General features: G+C 24.0%; 1 protein-coding gene across 1 annotated transcript in view; it reads left to right on the forward strand.

Moving 5' to 3' along the window:
- The window catches only part of LOC129619293 (ecdysone receptor-like), a 52,262-nt gene extending 31,922 nt beyond the window's left edge, over nucleotides 1-20,340 (forward strand). Inside the window, exon 2 of the mRNA XM_055534476.1 lies at nucleotides 20,093-20,340. Within this exon, the coding sequence (XP_055390451.1) occupies nucleotides 20,093-20,187 (95 nt within the window). The 3' untranslated portion in view covers nucleotides 20,188-20,340. The remainder of the gene's footprint in view (nucleotides 1-20,092) is intronic.
- Nucleotides 20,341-20,562: the final 222 nt, after the last annotated feature.

The following is a 20,562-nucleotide window of genomic DNA, read 5'->3' on the forward strand; positions in this document are numbered from 1 at the left end:
TTATAACACAATATTTATTTGTCATTGCAGTATTAACTCACCATATTTTCAATTCAAGCCCATGATGATCAAATTCTCTTGTGAATTAAGTTGATCACTGTTTATTTTATGTGCCACTCTCACTGCAAATTTGATATGTGTATTTTATAAATTTCTAAGAAAAAGTTGCTTCTGCGTGTTCTTTTCACTTAAAGCATTTTTTACGATAAAATTTTATGACTATCTACATATGAGACCTAAAATGACCTCAAACTCCAAATAAAAATCAGCTGATTGCTGCTGAAAATTGTCGCCATTTTCCTTTTAAAATACCAGACAGTAAAAGTTTGATGAGAATAGAGTAATTTGTGTTTGTCAGGCAATGCCTAATGTCAAACAGGATATACATAAACGAATTTCATTAGACTCAAATTAAATCGTAAATTTTGTATAATGGTAACATATATGTCAACAGTAACTAAGATCCACATTAAAATTAAACTTTGCTTTAAGAGCAAAATTGGAGAATTTAAGTTTCTTTTTTGTTTTTTAATTTTCGCCTTCCTTTCGTACGAAAAATCGTGAAAAATTTTAACCGTGAATTTTTAATTTTTACATTTTTTTTCTGTTATTCAAATTCTTATTAGATATACGATAGTGTAACATGCTCTAATCTAGATTTTTAAATTCTCGCAATACAATTTCTTCTTTACCAATTATTTTATGTAAGTAATATTAAAACTTGTACAATTGTACATGGATAACTTGTTTTTTTTTAATATTTACAAAGTACTTAATTGACTTTAAATTAAATAAAACAACATTAGGTACTCTGTGTTTAAAAAAGTATACAAAAATGTAGACAAGACAGATGATTTTAATCTTTACACACAAAAAATACATTGTTGTTGTTGTAACAACATTTGGTATACATACTAAATACAACATCATTACACAAATTGTTCCAACACTATAGTTATTTTTGATTTACAAGATTAAAATTTAAGAGATTGATCAACAAGAAAGCAGTTATTTACATGCGTAAGTATATACATAATATGTATGTTATATGCGACTGCGGCAAATTATACGAAATAGTAAAATGAGAAATGAAAATACATACGTACATACGTATATGCCCCATGTTTTTGATTTAAATTTTTGATATTACGCAGCAATAACAATATTATTAAAACTCTAAAATCGTACACTTCATATTTAGACCGGCATGTCATTTTCATTTTAAGTTCTAATCGTTTTTGTTTTTCTTCAAATTTTTTTTTTTTTTTGTAATTAACAAAATTTTTATTTTCTTAAGTTTAAAATTTAGTATAAATTAATATCGAAGAGGGGGTCGAATCAAATTATCGAAATTATTTTCATCGAATTTATTAAGTAGAAAATTTGTACAATATAGATTTTCATTTTAAGGAATATGAAGAGGAAAATTTTGTGTTTGCAGTTTTTATGCAATATTCGTCAGTCATTTTACTTATTTTAGAGGCTTATTATCGTATGGCGAAATGACAAACTTGTCGAGTTCTTTTAAACTATAACAAAAACGTATACTTGTCACACCATATATCCCATTCGTAAGATTTTTTTTTCGAACTCGACGTACATATTACTTTTCTAAATTTATTTAGTGACATTTTCCAAATTTATTGGCGAATTCGGCATACATAATAGCTTAAAAGTTTTGTTATTCATAAAAAATATCATCAAAATAGCATTAAAATAATTTTACAATTGAATTTTTTAATAGAAATTTTGAAATTCGAATTAATACCATTGTTTAATATCAATAAAAAATACAAAGTTATTTAGAATGCTACAATCTATAAATTTATCTTGTATTTCTAAACTTCTAAACCACAAAGTTATGTCGGTCGATGGTGGAAAATGAAAATGACATGCGTTACGCTTTGTGAGAATCACAACAACTGCAACAACAACAATAATGAGTATGAGAGTACACAAAAAAGAAGGTAAAAATATGAAAGAAAATATCAAAGAAGATTGATGTTAACAATTTTCATTCCATTTTACTACTGCATCTACTATTAAATGTACCTTTATGTGTAAACGTAGTGAATATGTATGTATAGGAAACAGAAAATCGAAAGAAACCGGTGCCGCTCCGCTTCATGAACCACCACCATATTTTAATTTTCTTTTTTTTTTTTTTTTTTTTGTATGCCTTATTTCTAGATTCTTGTCTATTATTATTTTTTTTTTGCCTAATTTTTATTAACGATCATAGCATGAGACTTGATATTTAATAATTTTTTTTTTCTCGCTATCAATCTACCATAAATTTTTTTACTCCTTTAAGTGATTCGTAGTATAGAATTTACTGAAGAAAATAAAAAAACGACCGGCTGGAACCAATTGAAAAGTAAAAATTGTTTTGGTTTCAAATGAAACAAAAAAAAATTGTTAAAAAAAATCACTAAAGAAACTTATTCCGAACTAAAAAATTGTAAAAGTTTTGATCATGACTTCGTTTCGGGTTTTTTTTTTTAAATAATGAATAAGCAATTTTTTACTTTGTCATGTAGTTGCTTAAATTGTTTGCCTTTGTTTAAATGATCTGCGATACATTTCTTACGGTGTTAGAGCATCCTCGTATGCATATAACGATGGCTGTTTCGAAGTGCAAAATAAAATTTTGGTAAAAAGAATTATTTGAAGCCTTTAATATCATTGTGTACTATAATTCTCGAATCGTTCCACAAATCAGAACATAGGGCTATTGGGAATTTAGCAATTTTTTTAAACGCCAAGTAAAAAACTGTAATTATGATGAAACCAATTCCATAAATCAGATTGCTTAATATGTATTTGGTGTATTTATTAAAGACTGTAGTACACATTATTCTACTTTATATAAAATAATAATTGATTACCATAGTGAAAAAAGTACTTAAATTTTTAAATTATTTTTAATTTATTTTCTCACAAAAACCCAACACGAATCTTTTTGACAATGTTAAAATTGCCATCGATGAAAAACAAATAACGATTAAATCTGACATTAATATTCGAAACTTCATATTATCGATACATCGATATGTCATTTTATCGATCGATCATCGAAGAGTATAACATAGGTGGTAGTGTAGGTAAACTTAATTTATAATATTAAACTTTGTGTTACGAATCACTAGTTTTTATTATGAGACTCACTTTAAAAGTAAAAATAAATTTTCACATCTGTTCAAAACAAAAAATGAATAATTTTCTTTTTTTTTCTAGGATAAATCGTTTTATTTTTTAAAAAAATTTTCTTTTAAAATTACCGTCTTTCATAATTTTTTTTTGTTTTTCTGCTTTTCATTAATAATTATACACACCTCAAGCGTGGGGCTTTACTCACTTAACCAACCGTGACTTCAAAGAATATTAAAAAAAATATGATAATGAAAAAAAAAATTGTATTAAAAATTATTTTTTTAATTAGAAAAAAAAAATGAAATAAAATAAAAAAGATCTCAGAACTCTTGAAAAAATTAAAAATAATTAGGAAAGGCTGACTTATTTAAGTGTGGATCCAACATATACATACATACATATTCTTTAAGAAAGAATATGAGATGTAATTAAACACAAAAAAAAATATTAATAATAAATATACAATAAATTTTGTACAATTTTATGAGGGAGAGGAGGAGAATGAGGAAGGGAGGGAGGATTACTATGTGTATTAATTATTAAATATTACAGAAATCAAATTCATTTAAACCCTTAAAAGAGCGGTGAAACACCAAATGTAATAATATAATAGTTTTAAAACTATTGTGAATTTTATTTAACTTACTTAGTGTATATTATCAAACAAAGTGTATATATATCCGATTTTGATTCAGACTTTGATCTCGATTTTTGTACATATAAAATTTTAGAAAGTAAATTTTATAAATTTTTGACTCTGATTCTAAGTTCGATAATAGCTATCAAAAAACTTCAGCTATTTGAATTTTACTTCATGACCCCATATTTCGATTCGAGTTCGACTCAGCGACAACTGATACTTAAATATTTATTGTAATTATTGTTCACTTTTAACAAAGCGTTTTAACACAAATACGCACTACATATTTTAACGTGATTCTTTTGATTGTGTAAAGTAATTTTTCATATTCGGAAAAAATATTTTAATCTATAATCAAGCATTTTTATAGACTTGAATATATTAAGGTTTAAAATAATTTTTAAAAATAAACGAACCCAACATAAATATAGTTTTAAAAAAATAATTACTCGCAGGGTTCAAAATCGCAATCCATAAATTTAAACTTAATTTTTGGAGTGATTTTTCATTACCTTAAGGATTGACCTAAAGCATATAAGAAGACCTACCAGTAAATGAACAAAAATTTTGTAATTTGAAATTAAGTTCTAATATAAACGCGTTAACCGTATAATATTAGAAAAAAAATCTTATCTATAATTAAAATTCAATATAAAAATTGTAATTCAATTAAAATACCAAATTAATTAATTCGAATTTCGGTATCCCTTTTTAAATATTTCGTTTAACCTTTTATATTAATTGCATTTAAAAAAACCGATTTAATTTAAAAATTTTCTTCTTTATCCTGTTTCTATTGACTTTCATGAGAAAAGAATTTTACGTGTGCGTTCTTTATGTTGTAGTGATTTCAAATAAATGCGAGATCAAGGAGAGAGAAAGGAGTCAAAAACTTTATTTTAAAATCTTAATGATCGAAACATTAATTGAAAAATAAAATTAAAATGTTTAAATTAAATTTTATTTTCAATGAAATCAAATTTTGGGAATCAATTTAAAAAATTTTACACCAATTTTATTAGGGTTAATGATTTAATCTTTGATATTTAAAGAGAAAAATTAGGGAAACAGTTTTCGTTTTCAATTATTTTCAATTATAATTTTTCTACTCGTGGCATTACAGTAACCGTTTTATATAATTCAGATTGAAACATTTATTTAAACAACAATTATACAAAAATACAAAATACTCTAGATGGCCAGCGGTTGTCAAAATTTATGTTTCCCGAAGTTGCCGCGTGGTGATTGAATTAAAATTGGTCGCGTTGGTTTTAGGTTATAACACAATGAAATACTGAAATACGCTTTAATGCAGTAGTTCATAAGCTTTCGAGCAAACTAGAACAATTTCCACAATTTCCCGAAGTGTTGCAAAAGAAATTCTTTTAAATTTTTAAAATCACAGAAATTGTTACCTATATTTATGTACGTACTTTTTTCTGTCAATATCATTTTAATAATCTTTTCTTATAACGTTTTTGACAATGCATATTCGAATTTCATTACAATATTTACTTTAAAATTTCAATTTGTAGTGGCAAATATTGAAACTAAAATTTTAAATAATATTATTAAGACAAAAAATATTCTTACGTCTTTAATTAATTGAAAGGCAAAATCAAATCAATTTTCTTTGTTTTTCATAACAATTTAAAAATATTGAGTTGTTTTTTCAATTAAATTTTAATGCATTTAAAAGATCATTTTCCTGTTTGTATTTAAAAAATTGAAATGTAATCAAAAGTCAATTCAGGAAGCATGACGAATCGACAAAATACATAAAAAAAAATTTGTCGGTTCAAAAAAAAAAATTTGTTTTTGTAATTTTCATTTGTAAGTAAGTAGGTACTTCAAATAACAACAAAAATTGATTAGATTAAACTAAAAATAAAATAAAATGAAAATTTTTAATTTTAGTACAATGTCAGCGCTTTTAAATGCAGTCATTAGACTTTCAACTACAAACACAAAACAAAAAAAAAAATATTTTTTTAAAATGCACTTAGGTAGAAAATTTAATCAAGAAAAAAAAATTTTTTTTTGATAAGACGACGACGGCAAAATTAAAATTAGTGCTCACGTAAACATACACACAAATGCATTAGTGACTTTTATTTTTTACCTACATAACAGTAACTGATAAGGTTGAAATTCGATTACCGATTTTAAATTTTTTTTTTAATATTTTTCATTTATGAAAATTGATTTGTTTGCTCGTAATTGTGCTTGTTCTGAGTTGTGAGGTTTTCACTTATCATTTTTTTTAAACTTTAAGTACTTATATATAAACGTTCTTTATGTTTGTATTCAATTAAAAATAAGGTCACCGACATTTTTTTAAGGAAAAAAAATGCAATAATTAATATTTTTAAAATCACTAAGAGAACTCATGTACATTTTTTTATTACATGGTTTAAAAAAACAAAAAAGTGTTTGTCCCTTCAATATTTTCAAATGAGAAATGTGTTTAAAGAGTTTCTTAAAAAGTTTTTTACAGGATTTAAAATTAAAGAATCATAAAAATAACTATAGAATGACTGGTATTTAGCTGTTCGACGTCGAAATTGATTTAGACCGAGATTGGTCTGTGTTGAGGAAACTCGCGCACTAAACTAGTTGAAACAAAATTACTATAGACGGCGGCATGAGAACAATAAATCATAAACAGCAGCATTGGCCGGTTTTGCACCTATTTAATTTCCCTTAACAAATCTACAAATCTAGGTAAAATTTTTGAAATTTTAGTGCTAAATATAGATTTTGAAAGTGTATTAGAACATTTCTGAATATACATTTAAACACATACTGTATGTATTAAAGAAAAACAAAAATTTATGCAAGTTATCAAAAAGCAAAAATAAAGCCGAAGTCATTGCACTTTTAAAAAACATGCGATATTTGATTTTTTTTTTACATGTATGCATGCATGTATGTCATATTGTCAGGCAAGAAATTCAATCATAAGAATATTTTTTATTTTTGTAGCTATTAGAGTTTTTTTTAGTGTTTTTGAAAATTTCAAAATTAATATGGCCCCGGCCGTTTTTATCGATTATAATTAGTAAAGTATAACGGAACTGGTTTTAATTTTTATTTTTTTAAACAGTATTGCGGCACTATTTATTTGCTATTTGTGTTCGATTATTAGTTTCATTGTATGGACGATTCTCAGAAGAAATAAAGCTTTTGTATGAAGACAATGTTCACATCTCAACATGTTCGATTTATAGGCACTTAAATTCAATATAAATTTGTACTTTTTGACATTTCTACTATGAATAAAACTGTTTTTGTGTCAAATAGACGCGTAATTAAATATATGATTTTGAAAAGCTCAGAACAAGGGAAATGCGTAAAAATATTAAATTCGCGTTTAATATAATTTTAATTTTTAAATATTAGTATGATGGTGTACTAAAAATATTTCCTTACAACTAAAAATAAATTACATATTAAATTAAAATTTGTTTAAATTAATTTGTTAAAATCACGATTTAAAATAAATTTTTAAACAATTACAAAATTATTTCATATAGAATTGTCTGTAAAACATTTTATTTTCATAATAGCAATAAAAATCGTAATGATAACAATATTAAATCATTTGACACTTCATCAGACTTAATTAAAATTGCTCACTCTAGGAGAAAAAAAAAATTGAATAATTAATTGTCATTTAAGTCACGCTCTAACTATCTTTCAATAATTATTTAATATGTATCTAGCAATCTACAATATTAAAATTTTAATTCTATAAGGATTACTAATTGAATTCTAAAATAAAATCTATATAAGTATGAGCTATAACCATATTATGAATGTACCAAATTAATTTCTATAAAATAAAAAGATTATTCAATTAATTTAATTTCTAAATAAAATATTTTAAGCGTTTGATAATAACTTAATCAATTCATAGACATATACATACGTATACATATATAGAATTTTCACTATTTTTATACAAGTTTTATTTAAACAATTTTTTTATTAAATCTAGTATTCTATATACTCACTTTTGATACTTAATTGATGATCATGATTAAATACAATGTGATCATATTTGATTTACATACAAGTTTTATATATGTATGTATGCAATTGAGCATTTAATGAGGAAATTAAATGTCAAGTTTGAAGTCAATCGGGAAAGCATGATATGAATTAAAGTTTAGAAAATTAAAATGTTAATAAATTTTGAGAATATTTTATTACTTATTAATTATAATTGATTTAATAACATAAATATGAATTTTTTAAAATTTGTTTTTAATTGATATTCAATAGAGAAAAAATTTTCGACATATGGAATGTACAGAACATAGAAACTAATCATATTATTGCGCATACATATGTATGTACATACATACATACATAATACATAGCGACTTATAAAAATAAGTACAGCCGCCATGCCATAACTTGAAAAATTTAAACAAAGAAAGCACGGTTTTAAAAAAAAATGTTCATATTCTATCGTCGCCCCCCTAAAATAAGAAAATAGAATCCATATCAAGTATAAGCGGCGAATTCTGTAATTTCCACAATTAATGTACATGGGAAAAAAACCCGTTATATAGTTTTATGATTAAAACTGTAAATAATTATTATATTATTACTTTTATTTGCAATTTAAATAAAAAATTAACATTTTTAGAAAATTTACTTAAAAAACTCATAAAAGCTTCTGGCAAAACAAAACATTTTTGAATTACAATGAAAATTATTTAATAGTTCCTTGAGGACATTTTTATTTTCTGTTTGTTTTTGATTTTAAAAATACTTGAGAGAATTATAAAAAACTTCCATTATAATTTCCCTTTTCTTATTGTGAATTGGTTACAAAAATAAAAATAAAAAACAACAAAACAAAAAAAAAAAGAGAAGCCTCTACAATAATTTAAAAAAATAATTTTGTGTTTTTTCTTTTTGTTTTTCCATACATACATACATATAAATGCATGTATGTAGGTAAAATGAAAGTAAATAAAAAATAATCCAAAGAAAAACATAATTTAAGTAGCATTTGTGTGTTTATTTAAGCTTACAATGTAATCTTATAAAAACGTATAGCAGAACAGTAAAACTCATACAAAACAATTATCAATCGTTTTTGATAATAAAATTTTAGGGTATGAAAAGTTGCACGTTTAAAAAATCTTTGCGCTTATTTGCAATCTCATTTATAAAATCATAAAGTGAGTTAGTATTGTATACCATTCTCAAAGAGAGAAATTTGTCGTTTTTTTACTCAAGTCATTTTTTTTAATTATAAAAAATTAAAAAATTATATGATTTGATTTGTAAGAGAGAAAAATCACTAAAATAACGGTTTGATTTCAAACATGATTGAATTATTTGAAGTACTCAAACTTTTTTATGTAGTAAAATATTCAATACAACCGCATTAAAGGCTTGCATTGAATATTGTTGGCAATTAATTTTAAAAAGTTCACACCGTAAGTGACAGAAGATTGTCGAAAGAGATTCCATTATTTTGGATTCAACTGTGAATTGATTTGTTTTAAAATGTATTGTTTTTTTTTTACTGTAACACTCAAAATCCATCGTAATCCCAAGTTTGAATTGTCAATCAGAATGTCACATGTTATATATTTATACATAGTATGTACAAATTGATATTGAATTAAAGGGTTTTCATTTATTTTGATAAATGATTACTACTTATGAATAATATACGAGTATATATTATACGTAGGTTTTTTTTTTCGAAACTGAGTACTTATCAAATATCTAATTTAAATGAGAACAGTTTTTTTCTCGTTCAGTGATATTTTAGTTTGCTCGTGGTGGTGCTCCAGTTGTGTTTTTTTTTTTTTCATTTTTTTTGAAATGAAAGTATAAACACACTTTTAATAAAGAAAGTGAAAGTAATTAAATTTTACTTTTTTTTTTAATTTATGTGGCTTATGAGTAAATGTAGGTAAACATACGTGCAATAACGTTATCGTTGAAACTTGAATTTAATTATAACACTTACGCATGTTGTACTGTTATATTTTTTGATCTAATTTCATTATTTTTTTTTTTGTTTATTTGTGTCTCAAAATACTTGAGTACCATTTGTCAATTATTGTTAGATTTCGAAAAATAAAATTTAATTTAATTGAAATTTTTTAATAAAAAGAAAATAAATAAGATTTAAGTAGGTTAAAAAATAATAATAGTTAATAAATTTTCAATTTTGGAAACAAATTTTTATTAATTTATTTATAGAAAAGTAAAAAAAAATGTAGTATTTTTAGCGAAACTTTCACTTGTTCTTATACGATTAATAGCGACAATATTTTAATGTTTTTTACATTAATTTAAATATATTAAACAACTTAACTAAATAACATTTATTTTAATTTTGAATTTATTATACAATATTTTATTTCAAAATATAATTATTACATTTCCGAAAGTTGTTAATAATTTTATTGATTTGATAATTTTGTATATTTGAACAAGCTTTATAAACTCCTACATTTTGAATAGAAAAATCAATTAAAAATTAAAATGATTCTTTCCTATTTTATATTTTATAAAATTGAAAAAAAAAAAAAATAATGAATTTTTCCTTAATTTAATTGAAACAATCTAAAAACTATCTATTTTAGTTGTAATTTGTAAATAACAAAGCTAGTAAACCGATCAAATTTGACCTCTGTTGATTAATTGAGAAAAAAAAAAGTCGAACGATGTTTTTCCTTCCACCTACTCCCCACCCTTCCAAACAGCTCCATCTATTGAAAAATTAAATAATCATCATTCATTTCGTTGTTATTTTTTTCATTAATGTTTTTCTATTATTTTTTTTTTCAAATTTGGTCTTGCGGGGGAGCTTCATTCTATACCCATATTTGATTAGAGGAATTCATCTATTTGCTTTAATATAAATGTATGTATAATATATAAGAGAAGAATAAAAATTGATTTATTATAACATCAGATCAAGTTGTTGAGAGTAATGTTGCCAAATAACGTTTAGTAAACAAATTCTTGAATTTCAAAATTAAATTGGGTACTCTTAAATTAAAGTTGAAAAATCTATGTTTAACTATTAACTGTTATTAGATATATGAGTTAATTTTTATATGAGCTATTTGGATAAGTATCGAAGTATCATTCACATTGATTAATTGTTTGAATTGATATTCCGAAATTAAATTGCGAATATGCGTTGCTTTAATTTATATTGCGAACGATAGTAAATTAAATCAACGAGTTTACCAACGGTTCTCAAAAATAAAGAACTAAATATAATTTATTTTAATGTTTGACAATAAATAAATTTTAATAATCGATTAGTGTTAGTACTATTTACTGCAGTAAGTTTCAAAATTTTAAAAGGTAGCAAAATTACAAAAATTAAACAGTGTTAGGTCAAATGAGTAGCCAACAATGATATTCATATTTTTAGTGTCTTTCTTATTAAGAATACATTTCCAATGCACGCAATAACAATAGTAATTTCGTTTAAAAACTTGTCTAGAGTATGTAAATATCTAGAACAAAATTGTTACGAAAATATGGCAACATTGACAAATTGCAAATTTAACCTTCTAAATTTATGTAACATATTCTTTAATTTCTTTTCTTTTTCTTCTATTTATTTGTTATTATTAATATAAAAAGAATAAAAGATCGCGATACAAACATAATAAACTTTTAGTTGTTTAGTGTGAACTTTTCCTATAATGGAATAAAACAAGATTTTTAATATTTTTTATCTCAAGTTATATTAGAAAGAAAGAGAAATAAAAATCATTATATTCTTTTGAACTCGAGCGCGTACAATGTTTTGCTTATTAAAATTATAGAGGGGAAAAAAACTGAAGACACACACCCCAAATCTAATTTAAAACAATTCAACTGAATTTAAAAAAAACTTGAAATATTTTTCTGCTATTTTTATTCTTTTGATTATTTTTCTCAATTTTTATTGAATATTTTTTTTTGTTAAATTTTTTTATTAAGTTTTTTTATTTTGCTTTATTTTGCTGCGCATTTATTTGAAATTTATACGAGAATAGAAAAATTAATTGCGATTTAATTGTGAATATTTTTACCACATATACATATATGAATATTCTTATGACCAATGAACATACTTACATATGTACGTATGTAACGTATGTATGTACATAAATAATTTGTGAAGACGCTTTAATTTCCATGACAATCTATTTGGGAATGTCATAATTAATTGCTATTAGCTAATTCTTGCCCCATCTACAAATTTGAAATGATGACGTAAACTTATTATGATCAATTACAACATATTTGTATATGCATACATACATACATGCGTTATGTATTGTCAAACTATTAACTTCAATTCTGTATTCAATTTTTAAGCCCATATTGCTATTATATCATCTGTTTCTGACAGCAGTAATACAAATTTTCATTATCTACAAAAAAAAAAGAGAAAATTGAAAAAAACAAATTCAAAAAAAAATGCATAAATTTCAAGAAGAAAATTAATTTATTTTACAGCTAATCAGCTGTTAAAGATCAAAAATAAAAGAGAAAAATAAAAATAGGAAAAAAATTCAATTTTTTTATACAAATACAATAAAGAAACTCAGTTATTTTAATGGCCGCAATGACATTGACTTATCATGTATCGCATAAATAGCCATTGGCAACTTTTTATAGCAGCAATAATCAGAAGGTACATATGTATATTGTAAATTATAAATGAAAATAAAAATGTATGCAGTCACAATTGTACGTTCATATGGATAGGTTTGTACGAGGGCAACGTACGTACATGTGTATGCACATAGGACATATTGATATAATTTATAAGATTAAAGAATTAGCACGTTCACTATTGCAAAAACACTATAGGTACTTTAAAATAATTGTGCAAAATGTATATAGATACATATGTATATGCATTTATAATAGAAAACATCCACATATAGCATAACATAACAGAAACAGATCTATACACACATAATTTTTGGGAAAAAAAATGAAAGTATAACGAGTACACTTGTCATAATTGTAAACACTACTTTATGCATATTACAATGTTAATGACATTATAAGAACTTAATATGTCATATATATGTGAATATGCGTACAGTGAGTTGGAAAAGAACTCCTCTGAAAAATTTTGTTCAATTTTAAATTTTTGACTATGTATAACAGATAAGATATTATAAGAATGTATAATACCTACATATTATGTATGTACATATTTCTGTCAAAAAAATCATGTGTTGAACTTCTACTAGAAATTGCTTTTCTAATATGTTCTAATATTTCTAAACTGTTCTAATTTTTTGATTTATTCATTTAATAAAAAATTTAAGTAGTAGTTTTTTATTCAGTAGTTTTTTATATTTTAAATTTTGATTTTATTTTTTAAATAAAAATATTTGAAACTATTTTCACTACATTTTTATTGTAGTAAGTTCTTAAAATCTTTATCAATTCAAAAATTACCGCATACATACATACATATGTATGCAAAAATATGTAAAATAATATGTATATATGTATGTAAAATAGTTATAATAATATGTATAATAAATTTTTACAATAATTGCAAAATTATTATTTAAAATAGGTAATATATATACATATTTACATAGGTATACAATATACATACATACACACATTCTATTAAAAAATTAAATGAAACATCAAAGAATGTCAAAGAAATTTCCAGTTTAATGAATTTGGAATAATTTTTATATGCCTGAATATGAAAGGTTATGTTTGAGTCTATAAAATACTTTATACGTCCATATATTTGTATATAATGGGATTAAAGAATTTTACCACGGGGTTAAAATCACATCAAAAATGAGCAATAAATTGATTACTTATAAAATGAATATTTAATTTGATGAATTAAATATTTTTATATTTCAGGAGACTACTCATACTTACATACATAATATGTTTTTACATATGTACATAATTTTTACATATGTAGATTTTAACATAATTGTAAAATTTTATTAATATTAATTAAAGTTATTTCATAATATTCTTAGTTTTCATCATATTAATTTTTCTTTAATATATTTTTAAAATTAATTAGTTACGCTCAAATGATTTTATTAAATAACATTAAATTATATTACATACATATATTTTTTTGTGAGAATAAAAAATTATGTTAGTACAATTTTAAGAGAATCGTACTTTATAGCATATTGAATTAATTTTAATACTTCCAAACACTGTGCAATCAAAATTTTTTTTGGAGGGAGGAATTACCAGCAAGCCAAAATTTTACAAGAGAAATATGTACGTAAGTGAGAAAGAGAAACGCACAATTTATTATTAAGAAATTTTTTTGACTGCAGATTTGTTCTCAATTTACTTTAATAATATACTGTTTTATATAATAAATAGAGCTACGTACATAAATATTTTAATTTTAATTTTCTACTACTCCAATAAATATATTGTGCATACATACATTCATATATACAAATAATATGTGAGTTACTGTCAGTGTATTAAAATATTTGTTTGTGTCAAATTTTATTTTATATATTATTATTAATATATTTATTTATCATAGATAATAATAAAAAAAAAGAGAAGAAAAAAAAACAATAATAAGGAAAACAACAGAGAAAAAGTACAGAAGTCATTGACAGACCTTGATAATGGCCGTCGTCGTCGTCGTCGTGTGACTTTTTTTTTCTATTTTTTTATTTTTTTGTTAATTTACGAAAATAAATTTCGCGCATCTAAAATGTATTTTTATAATAAAATAAAAAATATTTAATAGTAATAAAAATAGAAAACGCGAAATTTCGTTGCTTTATTTTGTTGTTTTTTTTCTGTTTTTTTTCCTGTTTTATTTTGTTTTTTTTTTTTTTATATTTTGGTAATAAAATACTCAAGTTGTATAATATTTCTTTGCTTATAAGCAAGTACGAAAAAGTGTTTTTTTTTTTTTGTTTTTGTGTAAAAAGAGAAGAAGTTTTCAAAAATATTTTGTTCCGTTCTCAGCGTTTTTTTTTTTTGTTGAATATTTTTGTAAATATAAGAATTTAGAATAAAAATGACATGATTACTTGATGATAAAATGAAATAGTAGATTATTCATAAGTGTTTGGAAATTATTACAAATATAATTTTAAAATAGAATAAAAGCCACCATATTGTAAGGGTATTTATCATACATGCACACATACGTGAAGGAATAAAATGTAGAAGGTAAATTTTTAGAAATAATAGAATGTTTTTTTTTCCCCATAAATTAAATGCATTTAACAAAGTTCATTAAATTTCCTAATAAGACTCACACAAGAATCTAATTGTACGTATGTACATATGTATGTATATACATACTCTCAACCTTTCATATGCCATAAGTATGTATGCATGTGTGTACAAAATCAACAAATGTTTTCACATGTAAATGCACTGTATGTTTCTCAAATCAATAAAAATAGTAGTGTTGCGATACAATATTGAGGGATTTTTAGCTCATATTGTAGGAATTCGACTAAAAAAAAATGGAAATTTATTTCAAGTAAATCACAATAATCAATTAATTAAAAAATTTTCAAAATGTCTGTTGTATCAAGTGTAATATGAAAAATATATTATGTACATTATTAAAAAAAATAAAGGCTACAGTAAAAGTAATAGTGTTATAATAGTGCCCAAATATCAAAAATTTTAAAATAAAAATTGTAAATACATAAATTTTATGATGCTAAACAATTTTAATGAAAGTACAGAAATATTTTTGTTGCAACATTGACAATATACTGTGAGCGTAAATAAAAACCGCTCAGTAGAATACTTTTTGTTTAACTCTTATTATCTTTTTAATTAATATTTGGTATGCATTTCTTTTGATTTAAATACTGCGTTTAAACTCCTAGGCATAGATTCAATCAGTGTTTCTGTTCAAAAAGTATTTTTTACCATTTTTCTAAAATGACTTACTTTAGCTCTTACTAATATCTCTTTATTTTAATGTTCTTATCCAAATAGTTTTACATGTTCAATTGGTTATGGGCTTGGGACTGGGGAAGATATGTTACAAATTAAAGATATATGTACATACATATGTACATACAAACATAAACATAATTTGTAAAATTTATTTACGACTGACAATTTTTTTTCCTATTAGCTTGTTTATTGTACTCTTTTAATTAGCTTTAGACTAATAAAAGGCGTGTAATTGACTATTTTTATAAATCACTTCACTTCAATAATGTTATTGTATAAGATGAACTTCTGTTAATTATAAGGTAAATTAGGTACACACTAAAAATAACAAAATAAAAATATTAAATGAAAATAGTAGGAAATTAAAAAAATTAAAATTAAAATATAAAATAAAAGTTTTCAATGTCAAAAAATAATTCAAACATGAATATTTATTATTAATTTAAGTAGATATTTATGTAGTAAAGCAAGAAAAAAAATGGCAGAAAAATACGTGGTTTTTTTCTAGTTTTCTGATCAAGTTTTTACTATTTTATATTTTTACATACAATCATAACAAAATATTACCGGAAGTAAATTCATTTTACAGTTAAATACATGCATACTTACATACTTATGTAGATATATTTTTGTTAGAATGCACAAATATATACATAAATATTTGTTTCTTTATATTGCATATGAGAATTTTTTGTGAGTACTCCAAACATGCAAATTTGCAGAAATACATAAGTATGTTCATGTATAGTATAATATGGATTAATGCAAACATTCGACAACTTCAAATTTGTGCATTTACATGTAATTTGCACTTGCATATGGATAAGTGCAAAAAATTTGCGCTTGCACGTAGATTTAATTTGTAAATTGAAGAACTTCAAAATCAAAAACTGTTTTGATTTTTTTATATTGTAGAATATTTTATTTAAAAACTCAGCCAAAAATTTATTCAAGTTTGAAGGAAGAAAACTTTGTCACAGTTTCGTTTATTTTGTTTCCAATTACTTGTATTTGATTACCTTTTTCGACTTGATTTTGTACAGTGTTACATTTAAGTGTGGTCTACTGTATATCGTATACGATTTTGAAACAATTTAATTAATATCGTGTATATTTTCCGTACTTTTGAATGTATTCATGTAGAAATTTTTACTTCCGCATTAGAACTAAATTGCAATTTACCTTTTGTCAAGAGCTTTTCAAATATATTGAATTATTGAATTGTGAAAAATCGTTAAAAAATTAATTATGAAAACATACATAAATTTTTAAAATGACAAAGCTTTTAAAAAAATAGAAGATTATTAAAAATTTTTAATATTGTTAATTTTACAAGTATTTTCGTAATTAAATTTTAATTAAATATCAAAAAAAAATCAACTAGGTATGTGTGTCGGAATTTATAGTGCGACCAACGCTATAACTACACTAGGTGTACTACCTAATAAATTTAATAAACTTATGAATCGACAAGTTTTTAGAGGCACCTCCAATTTTGTTTCCGTTGCTAGTTCGCTTTACGCGTTGTATAACCTCAAATATCAAAAAAGGGTTGAATCATTTCACAAAATGACAAAAACTTTGCGCGATGATTTTGCATTATTTTGTATTTTATGATTTGTTTTTTTTTTTTTGAATTGTATTTGTTTCACTCAAGGTCATCCGTAGACATCTATTTTTAACTTTACATAAATAAATTTTTAAAATATTACTAAATACTTACACTTGATTAAAATTTTATTTTTGTAAACAAAAAATTCTCTAATTGCCACGAAAATAATTTTTTTTTACAAATACCGTTTTCCTTTTCTAGAAGTGGCTTGTGCCGAAATAGGTTGTGTTTGTGATTTGTAATAATTTTGCTTTTCCATTAATATGTGATTTCGACTTAAGATTGAATTAGTAATATTAACAACAATATATTACTTAAAAAAATGTGGTACATAATTAAAAACGAAAGCACTATAAAACAATGAAAAAAATGGAGGACAAAAATCATAACAGCAACATAATAGTAAAAAAAAAATTAATAAATATTTAATAAGAAATAATTGTCAAAACAATAATTGAACAAAATTGACAATTGCAATCGCATGACAACTCTGCTCTGATATGTTCACCAAAAAAAAATTATATTTGAATCAATCTGTCAATTAATTTTCCTTTTGCTGTTTGATTTCTTGCAAAATTTATTTGACATAAAGTAGAAAAATCATAAACAAAAACAGCTGCCTCCATTTTTTTTTTTTTGATTACTAACATAAATGATCGTTTTTTATACATTTTTTTAATGTTTTGTCTTCCTCCCTAATAAATTATTCATTAATATGAATAATATTTTAAACTGATATTTCAATTGTCAAATTTGACAATTTCTAAACATAAAATTGCTCAAAATTATATAGTTTTGCTTATTTTTTTTTCTTAAATTAACTCGTTCGCTACCAATCGTCACATATATGTGTCACCGCGTTTCTTTACCACAGCCCGGCGACACATATATGTGACAGATATTTTTGTATAATTTACAAAAGCATGTTTGAACATGTTGAGTATTGAACTAAATTGTTAAGTTAGCCCAGCGTCACATATTTGGGTCAGTTTAAAAGAATACTTATTTTACTTTTTTAGACTGTTCTAAATATACATACGTAAAATCTATTTCAATTCATTTAATATAACCACCAAAAAAATGTTGGGCTATTGTGGACGTTTTTCCCAGAAGACCCTGGTAGCGAACGAGTTAAGAAAACAAAAAAAAATGTGGAAGAAAATGTGCCAAAGTATGTAAGGGGTTTGAAAATTTCGATCTCATTTTTTTATTCTTCCATATGGATATGTATGTAATGTAAGTGTACAAAAGAACTCAAAATACATTTGTCTCTTTTTTTTTGTTTAAAGATCCTAAAATTATTGCCTTATTATCTACTTACACATTTTTTTTTTCGTTTTTGCAAAATATAAAACTTAATTGCATGGCTATCAGCTTATAAAGATAAACAGATTTTGTTTTAAAACTAACGCAGAATTGAATTGAGAAATTTTATTTAGTCGAAACGACAAGTCAGGGAATTAAAAAGTCCTTAAATTGCTTTTTCTAATGTTACGAAATGAGAATCAAAGAGAATAAAAAATTTTACATAAAAATTTCAGAATATTTTTTTTGCTCTTTTTAAATGGAGGATAGCCAGAAATAAAATGTTAATTTTGTTTTGTGTTTTAAACGATTTTAAGTGGATAAGATCACGGTTTTATTAACTTTAAAAAGAGTAAGGAAAGCAGGGGGAAAAAACAAAAGGACATTTTTTTTCTCCTTTACAGCAGATGCTCTTTAATTCTTTCTGCTCTTATTTCTAAAAAAAATCTATAAAATTATCGTAATGATTGTTGCCTGTTTTTTTTTTTTTGGTTTTATAAATAAGCAAAAAATTAAGGAACTAATTCCTAAGTCTTGCAACAAAAAAACTGAAGGCAACAAGTGTCTGTCAACATAAATCTCTTAAATTTTTTTTTTATTTTTTTTTCGCGGGTGTTGCTTGGGAAGATTGGGGGAAATACATATAAGAAAATAAACACCAATAAATTTTGTGGCATGCCGTCTTAAAGAAATTGGCTCAATGTTTGCATAATGTTTACATAAATCTTTTTATCAAAACCTTGTTATTGTTTGGGTTCTAATATTGAATGCGCTCTTGAAAAAAAAATATACGCAAGGTGTACTCAAGGTGTATTCATAAACGCAACAAGAAACTATAAATTTTGAGCAAAAAGATACTAAATAAAAAAGAAATTATGATTAAGTTATTGGGGAAAAAACCAATAATTAAATTTAATTTTTTTTTAAAATGCGATTTTTCGAATACAAATTTCAAACCAATTAAATTGCGTAAAAGCAAAAATTGTGAATTTTGTAACTCTAGCATATGGGGTAAGAAATAAGTTCACACGTACAGTATTATAATTTTGTAAACTTGTTCTACTCTGTCACTCGCGGAAAGATATTTGACTATATTTGGCGAAATATGATGGTGCGTTGTACGATACTAATTTAGGATACGGTAACGATCCTGTGAATTCTTTGCGGAACTTCGAAATTAAACTAGATTGAGTCTATTTTTAGTCTTTCTTCCTCAAACTTAAAATGATATTGAACGTCATTAGTGAATAATGTTAATAATTTTTCGCAATTTTATATTTTTATTACAAACCAATGTTCTTACTCTCAGTTACTGCGTATATGCTTGGCTATGCATACATACATTTTTATATATCACACTTATACATATACATCTATACATATTTTGACAAATGTCATTAATTTATTTTTCTTTTCTTTTTTATTTCCAGGTATGTTTTTCTATGTTCTTCATGATTTTGAGCATTTAATTTGTGTGTGTTTTTTTATTATGCTGGTGCAAAATAAGTTTTTAATCTTAAGATGAAATCTTTACGGTACTTTAATTTTAACAAAGCGTTAAGTAACTAAATTGTGTATGTAAGTTATTATTATTATGTGTATTTATTTTTGTAATTACATCATACATTGTAAGAGTATGTTGAAATGTAATTGTGTACATATGTGTTTGCATATTTGCCTGAAGTGAAGCGGATAAAAATGTGACTTTTAAAAGAGTTGAAAATATTGATACAAACTTTCATTTTATTGTCGATTTGAGGGGACTATGCATACCGGAATTCGTTTATAATTACTACATTTTATAGTCATAATCCGGCGATGTTAAAAAATTTCACTACCTTTACCTTTTAACAAAGCAAAAATCTCAATTTACTTTTGACTACAATGTTCGTAGCGTTAT

Source organism: Condylostylus longicornis, unplaced genomic scaffold, assembly GCF_029603195.1.
Source record: "Condylostylus longicornis isolate FDR11 unplaced genomic scaffold, ASM2960319v2 ptg000011l, whole genome shotgun sequence".
Taxonomy (NCBI): Eukaryota; Metazoa; Arthropoda; class Insecta; order Diptera; family Dolichopodidae; genus Condylostylus; species Condylostylus longicornis.